Source organism: Sinohyriopsis cumingii, chromosome 7 (assembly GCF_028554795.1).
Source record: "Sinohyriopsis cumingii isolate HCF-2022 chromosome 7, ASM2855479v2, whole genome shotgun sequence".
Classification (NCBI taxonomy): domain Eukaryota; kingdom Metazoa; phylum Mollusca; class Bivalvia; order Unionida; family Unionidae; genus Sinohyriopsis; species Sinohyriopsis cumingii.
This window is the reverse complement of record NC_142967.1, coordinates 75,312,245-75,320,669: the sequence shown is the minus strand read 5'-3', so window position 1 is coordinate 75,320,669 and position 8,425 is coordinate 75,312,245. Positions and strand designations below refer to the sequence as shown.

The window sequence follows — 8,425 nt, the reverse complement described above, 5'->3', positions numbered from 1 at the left end:
TAACTCACATATTTCCGAGTAACAGTTGTCTACATATTGGAAGGAATATCGTTATTTTAGCCAGATATTACAGTGTGTTTTTATCCCGAGGATTTCAAAAGTTCCTAGGTTAATGTATATTTTGGAGAATGTCCTGTTTATGGTGCCCTTTATTCCAAGTAAACAAAATTAGTTGAGTAGCTGTAGTAACATAGCCGTTGATAGCTGGCGAAGCTGGTGATGGTATTGGTATCTGTGATTAAGTCTCTCAACTTTTTAGTCTTAGGCTGTCTGTCACAGTTATGACCGATGCTGCTAAGGCTACATACCCCACCCCGACAGGCCGCTAAGAGGATGCTCCTGTGTTCCATTCTTGATCGGTAGGTTTGGAGTGGATAGTAAGAAAACTCCAACTTCCAAACGGATTAGATACATGTCCGTCCTTCAAGAGCCACAACAGTAGGGATGAATGAAGGAATGATTGCATAACTGTCTGTCTGTCTATCCTACAGCTGTGTTCGGTTATTCAACCATGTGAGATTGTTTAATGTACGCACGGTTTGCTACTTAATTTACCGTCGGTGAGTAACTTTTCAGCACCTACCGACACTTTACTGTATGCACAGAAAACAATACTCATTTGCATGACCGGAAGTGACCAGGGAAGAGAGGGACCGTCAAGGGCCTCGCCCCGTCGCTGTATGTCAGTTTCTCTTCATCAAACCATGGTTGGTTTGAAATATATCGCCCTGCACTTAATTTAGAAGATACGTGGTCTGTGTTTTAGACGATTTGTTACTGAGAAACGAGTGTGATAGGATTAGCATGTCCAGATGTTTTTTAATTACACATGCACCTATTTTATTATTACGATGTTACTTCATGGTTTTGTTTTCAATCATTGCCACCTTTTATGGCTGGGCTTGATGGTTAGGATTCAGGTGGTAATTTGAGTATGGAAATATAATGGTACATCTGCTTAATTATGTTGCAATTTTGCATTCTCCGCTTTGTTCGGTTGGACCTAATGGTATTGGATTTTAACACATTATACTTTCATTAATGTGGGGTCAGTTTTATGGAACCATACATTGACGTCTCTTTTTATTTAGTCTAATATTACCATCTTGTGCGTCAGTGCATCATGGTCTGGTCTAGGCATAAGACCACCTTATAACACTATCTTTGGGGAAGGGTCGGTTTGGATGACTCTAGGATTTGTCTTCGTAAAGTTGATCCAATCTTTTGCCATCTTGTGTGGTGGGACCTGATGTCTGGACCTACGACCACCTTATTTTGCATAAGTGTTTATTTAGGTACTAGTTTCGATGGGTCTTTTTTCTGAAAGTTACCGATACTATTGCTTTTTTAAAGATGATAATGATTTAGTATAGAAGAGCTGATTGGATATATAGATTTGTGTCAAATTTATTTGTTAGTTGTAATTTAGGCTATAATATTGCTATATGTATTTTCAGTGTGATTTGTCTTAGCTGAGAGACGTACTCTATTAGTCCAATTTTAGGAATTTAAGCCCGTCGCGAGTTCCCTAGTAGCTAAACCCAGTTCCCATCACAGGTGGACTGTCACCCTCGTACCCCGCCTAGACGCGAGAAAATTGCTTCTATTAATAAGTTACTATAAATGAGATTATTGTTATTGAAGTTACATTGTTGATTTGTTACTTTTGGCTTATTTATAAAATGTTTTAAAGCAGGGGATTATATTTTTCCTTTTTTTAATGTATTCGAGTGAAACCTGCAGACCCTTTTGACAGACTTGTACTATTAAAAGGCCAGACATACCTCTAATTGTGCAATGATTAATATCCCGGAAAAAGAAATATAATATTATAATATTGAATTTCCCGCCAAATAGTCCAATAATGTTAAACCTATGCACATTTATAACATATGATTTTCTCACATCCACAAAGAATTGAGATACCATTTAACACAAAATTTCCACAGACACCTAAACGGTCAGCCTATACTGTACTAGACCATAAAACCACTTCTAATGTGAAGCATATTCATTCTGATTTAAAAAGACAGGTTCATCCGTGGATGTGTGAAAGACTTGAATAAAGTATCCTCCACTTTTAGAAAGTCTGACTAGATTATTTTAACAATTTCAGGACCATTCACCTGACGAATATTAATGTCTACCAAAAAAACATGATTGACACGATATTGATTCAGAGGTTTCGTCCGAAAATCAGTGATGTGTGAGCTTTGTATGCGGTTGGTTTCGTGTTGGAGTTTTAAATTGTGATTAGTGATAACAACAATCTGATTAAAATCTGATCTCCACTGTCCTGACAGCAAGCGCTTATGGGTCATGTTCTGGTGATCTTTGAATTAACCAATTGAAATGTAGCTTTCAGAAATTCGAAAGTGAATCAAATCGTTCGACACAGAGTGGTCCCCTTCAGCCATACTGCCAAACCTACGGTATAATATTTAATCTGATTGGCTGATAAATTTAGCGATTATGGTAATAACATAGGCCACAAGAACATGACCTTAAAGCGGTCACATTCGGGTCTTTACGTAGTACAGTGGAATACCTGATTTTGATTAGATTGGTTACAGCAACGAAATACACGAAATAATTGAAACCAAAATGTTAGACAATTTATTTGTCTTGTGAAAATTATTGCTTATCTCATATTAGCCATTCGTATCGAATAAAACTTATTTTTCAGAATTGATGAACTAATGAAGTTTTAACACAAATTAAACTCTCCATGAATGGCTGTCGTGGGAATCAAATGGTAGATATATCTTGTAGTTGCCTCGTCCTATATTAATGTAATTTTATCTAAACTTATACATGTCATACTATGGCCAAACACTAGTCATTGAACATCGCCTTTTCATAATAAGGGATGCACTTTATGAAATCTACTCGGAATTATATTTTTGGGTGCTATTTTCTTTTTAAATCATCAAATTTTACGCCTAATTATACGCCGAGACATGTGCTGACCATCACTCTATATAACCACAAATTGTATCTAGGACGCAAATTTGAATACATGAATTCATGCACCATGGTACGCTTCATAACTACTACACCAATACACTCACACTGGATTGATACCAGCAGTATCCGTTTTCATCTCAAACGCTTTCTCTGCTGAATAATGTATTCAGTAATTCTTTTCAGGATTTTTTATAGCGCTGTTTTGTCTAATTCTTTTCATAAACTCACGTTATTATCAACAAAAAAGTAATCAACAAAATATAGTAGAAGGTAGATATATTTCATGGGTATTCTTTTTTCCATAGATCTTAAAAAGTTAAAATTAAAATAAAAAAAGTAAAAAACACATTTTTTTCTCAATAAATAAAAAACGAAAAAAAACGTTCCAGTAGTTTTTAGGCAACACAGAAATCAATATTTTGCTTATTTACACACTACATACCAGTTTTAAAGTTTACGTAAAGTATCGTAGGCTAGCATCATAGATTCATTATTGGTCGATATTTGTTATCTAGAGTATGACAGAGGACCGCCTGTATGGCCATGATAAAAAAATGGAAGTACCAAATATATAATAAAAAAACGTAAAAAATCGCGTTTTTCGACGTAAAATAAAAAACGAAAAAAAAACGTTTTTCTCATCTATGCTTTTTTCCCTACTGTTTTCATCCCGACGCTCATTAAAGTGTTCTTTTTTCCTTACTGTTTTCATCCCGACGCTCATTAAAGTCGTTCCGTTTGTATAATAAACATCTTTATTTCCTTCACAACTCCTTTCCTTCACAACTCCTTATCACTTTACTGCCAGCTTACAGTCAAGTCCTGGAGTGAACGTACTGTTGAGCAGACGGTTACACAATCGGTCCAAAAATGTACCCTTTGAATGATAGGCCTTGAAATTACCTGACTGAATGTTTTTTTTAAAAAACAAAATTATTTTAAATTAACTGGAAACATAAATAATAGCATATCTGTTCTGTTGGATTTGGTATATGGGTGTTCTAAATCTCCGAGGGCTAAAATTATAGCGTATTGGAACCGCTAATGAAAACGGGGCAGTGGAGAAAACTGAGTGTGACATTTTCTTCCAGGTCAGTAAAGCACCCTCGAGCATAGGTCAAGCCCTTTCGATGGTAACTGTGTCAAGAGATGATCGGATTATAAAAGGCCGATCGTCCCTACCTATCGTCATCTACTCCACCCAGAGTAGAGAGGAGACACGACGGCTAGTGTGACTTGTTTTCGATCAAAAATAAGTAAGTATTTTAAATGTTGTTACTTAAATAACTACGAATAACTAACACTATAGTGTTGGCATCTTGTACGTATTACACCAACTAATATTAGGCAGACTCAGTTTCCATTACAGAGTTGACGTGTTCGTATTGAATACTTTCATTTACGTTTTCACTTTGGTATATTGCTTCTGGTATTCAGTAAGTTTTGGTGTAATTTATATTTTATCATGTATTATACAGTAAGTTTAATCCATAATGACAATTGGTCGTGGCAAGTACATACACATTACGCATCTAATTGGATGATGCGCTCATTTTACCGTAGCATTGAACTGTGGAACATTAGGTGAAAAATCCTTATCATCATCATCTTCTTCTTCTTCTTCTCATAATGTATTGTTATGGTATATGTAATAAAACAATTTGCATCGGCTTTTTCAGTATAGGCAAAGCTATCAATCCCGACATGAATCAGAGATTATAAATACAGTACGGTTTTGTACAAAAGCAAAGTGACAGTCACGTTACATGCACCCCGTATTAAGATAGATGGAATGTTTGCTGATAGTGGCGAAATTGTTTCCACTTTAAAAATTGATTTTTTTCCTCAATTCAGTATCAGTGCGATTAACGGTCGCATTAATGTATCAATAAATACAAGTTCCAAAATTTAGATTGTACAGATAGCTCTTCAAACTGTGTATTTTTTCCAAAAAATTAATGTTTTCGTGCAAAAATGCAGACATTTTTTTATATTTTTGTTGAGACCTTTCTTGCGCGAATTGATATAGCAAACATTACTGGGGTTCTACAGCAAGATGACAACTCTCCAACAGACTTCAGAACCAAACATCATCAAACAACAGATTTTAATACTTGTGAGTTTACTTGTAAGGATTTTGGGTGCTATTTTATTTATTTTTGGGGGGTGGGTGGGTTGCACTCAGTCGTGAATTATGTGTATCAGTCGGCTTGCGAATAATTTCGATAACAGAGACTGCATCCAAACTTGGATAATGACTTCATTTCATTATTCAATCGATACTAATCTATTACTGATTTCTTCATAGTTTTCAGACATGATTATGGCTGTGATGACAGAAATATTAGCTACATAAAGAAATTTACTGTCATATTTAATCACAAGTTTTTCTTAAATATGTGTATTATTTGTCTTAGAGAACAACAGGTATATTTTATGAATCCCTGCCAAAGAATATTCAATAGCATCAGTTCAGACACTGACAATTTGTACGATTCACGTAGAAAACAAGTTATCAAAAGTTAGTTGAAGACTGCTTATTGTCTTTTTCAGTGCATTATAATGCATTTTTGATGACGCCTTTTTATCGACTGCATAAGTCTTTACCTATACTAGAGGGTCAACAGATACACATTTGTAACAATCAACAAAAAATGTTATTTATTTATTTATTTATTTATTTACAGGTTTCGTAAAGAGAAAATTGATAGTACAGTCGCAAGAGGTGAACTCCAATCTGCTGTCACTATGAGGAAAATCGTGCGACTATTTCTGTACTTTTCATTATGGCTGGCTCTCAGTTTAGGAGCCGTCCTCTTAAACATCATCAACGTTGATTGGTCCCATAATAGCTTTGTCAAGGGAGTCGTAATTGTAATATTCTTAAGCGTTATACAGGGCTCCGTCTTAGAAATTACAGTCCAAACGATTGCGACACTCATTGTGAGGGGACACTGCTGTGAAGTCGAGAAGGCTCCAGCTAACCAATTGACCGTAGTTTTGAACTACAACCTTCTGGCAACAAGCAAAGATGACATCGACGAGTGTTTTGAAACCATGTATAAAGGGTACATGGGTAACCTTGGACCAAACGTTTCTGCTGTCCTAGTGAGCTCAACAAACGATGAAGAACTGAAAAAGTGTGAGTTAGAGAAGCGAAACGCATATAAAGATATAATTTACAAAGAACTGTATAATGAAGGATTAGCGTTTTCGATTAGACATTATGAATCCATAGATCCCATTCGATTTAAAAATGTTTGGCAGATGTTCGTAAATATAGATACACCAGTCTTTATTCGGGAATATTTGGATAATATATGTGACAAATATGTACAAGAGTTCATGGTACTGCATCGTGTGAGTCGTGTCCTTCGAATGTGTGGACAGTACCAGGACTTGATGTTGTTGTCAGAAGGAAATTATGAAGCATACAGTTACTGTGATCCGGAATATTACGGAAAAAGTGCTCGTCCCTACGGACAGCCTCTATTTCATGCTTCTGATGATGTCAATAATATTTTTGAACGTAAATTTGATTACACACTCGTCCTTGATGCCGACAATGGAGTGCCTAGCGGTTCAGTGACCGAACTACTTCAGATAGCGGCAGCACATCCGGAGAGGGCAATAATTCAGCCAGCAATAAAGCTTCGTTGTGAACCAGACGACACAATTTTCATGCATTTACAATCTATTCAACAAGGATTATACGAACCGATTACAAATGCTGTTATGGCCGTCTTTGGTCAATCAAGATTCTTTGGGAAGGCATTGATACAAAATCGTGCGTATATTGACAACGTAATTGGTACCAAAGACAACCTGATTGAACGTGTTCCAGTGGACGTTCTCAGCCATGATGTATTTGTGGGAGCCATTACGAAACCTCTCTATGTTAGACGAGTTTACCTATCAGAAAAGCCATGTTATAACTACATCACCTGGAACATTCGCGAAATGGGGTTGAATAGGGGTGAAATTCTTCTCGCCATGCATTCGTGGCCAAATACGTTTGGCTGGATAATGAGATTCTTAAAAAAGATAGTTCAGGGACAAAGCTTTAACAAGACCAAGGTGAGAACACCAAGCAAGTTTGATTTTGTGAGTTTCTACCTTGCTCATCTGGCCTTACGGCAAATGCTTATGAAACCACTGCTGCTGCTGTACATCTATATTCACTGTAGCGTCAGTCTTCATTATTCTTACCTTTCCGTTATTATCGTCATATTCTTGGTGGCCGTCTTCCCAAAGCTTGTAGCATGCAACATGAAAGACTATAAAGTCATGCTTTTGGAGACAATAGTCTCAATCAGCCAGTTCACCCCAGAGGTTGTAGTCGGTACAATCCGTATTTGCCTGTCCTGGATAGACAACGTCTTGGGCACAGTCCAGTCGATTCCACAGAGGGCCGTGGAAGAAAAAATCAGACTCTCAAATCCATTTGTTTCTAGTCTGAAACACTTATGGGGATATTCACTGTACGCCTTAATACAGGTAATTGCTGTCTGCCTATATTTTAAAACAGCGAATCCAATTGTATTTATGTTTTGGTTTGTATTCCTACTTCCGTTTTACTCCGCATTCACCTCGCTTTCGCCTAAATTGAAACGCATCTGCAAATTAGAGGAAAAGAACGCAACCAATGTAGAAAGCACTGTAGTTCAGCTTCCAGATATGTCAACAGAAGGAACTAAATTAAGATTGGGCAAACTGGCTAATATTTCGTTTAAATTTAACCAATTCTTTTCCAAATGCTCCAAGTCGAAGGATCTTGCTGAAAGTGGTTCAGTGGAACCTATATAAACGTTGGCTAAGAACAGATATTACGATTCTGTGGAATTAAACTTTGTAAATGATTGAATTGAAACCAACAAGTTCAGTACAATCAAGAAATAAATGTATTTCCTAGAATACAAAGTGAAAACTCAAAAGACAGTATTGTTTATGTCTATTTGCCAGTTACAGAAGTCTAATGATGAGAAATTGCCCTCGTTGACCTATTCTGTACGTTAACACTATTCAGATCCATGCTTCGATCTCCTCGTGAACATCAATAACATGTGGCTAAAGTTGTTAACAGAAACAAAGAGTAGTCACTATTGCGGAATGGGTGCAGGAGACATTTGAATGTGCCTTTCAGATTGTCCAACCTATAACTTGTCCAAGTGTGTGGCTAAGGAAAATAGGATGGAATGGCCTTAGTGTGTATTACGTATCGGAATAGAGGGTATATATAATGGCATACAAAAGATGAGGGTCCAAGGCTATAGCCTTGTTAGTCCACGGGTTAATCCAGACCTGCGTCCGAACCAGCCAGACGCTAGACACAATAGAACCACAACCTCAGAGCTCCACATTGTACGTAGTACACCGGGGTACATCTGTTATAATAGAAACCTATCAACATACAAATGTTTAAATTAAATGCTTCCCAGAACGCATAAATATATTCATG

The 8,425-nt window shown here is 36.7% G+C and overlaps 1 protein-coding gene across 1 annotated transcript; it reads left to right on the top strand.

Annotated features, from left to right (window-relative positions):
- Window positions 1-5,715: 5,715 nt before the first annotated feature.
- On the top strand, window positions 5,716-7,773 carry LOC149795538 (uncharacterized). Its single transcript, XM_089963817.1, has one exon. The coding sequence runs from the start codon at window positions 5,716-5,718 to the stop codon at window positions 7,771-7,773; it is 2,058 nt and encodes a 685-aa protein (XP_089819943.1).
- The last annotated feature ends 652 nt before the right edge of the window (window positions 7,774-8,425 follow it).

Excerpts from the sequence above, each read along its gene's own strand:
- LOC149795538 (XM_089963817.1), top strand. The coding sequence starts at position 5,716 with ATGAGGAAAATCGTGCGACTATTTCTGTACTTTTCATTATGGCTGGCT.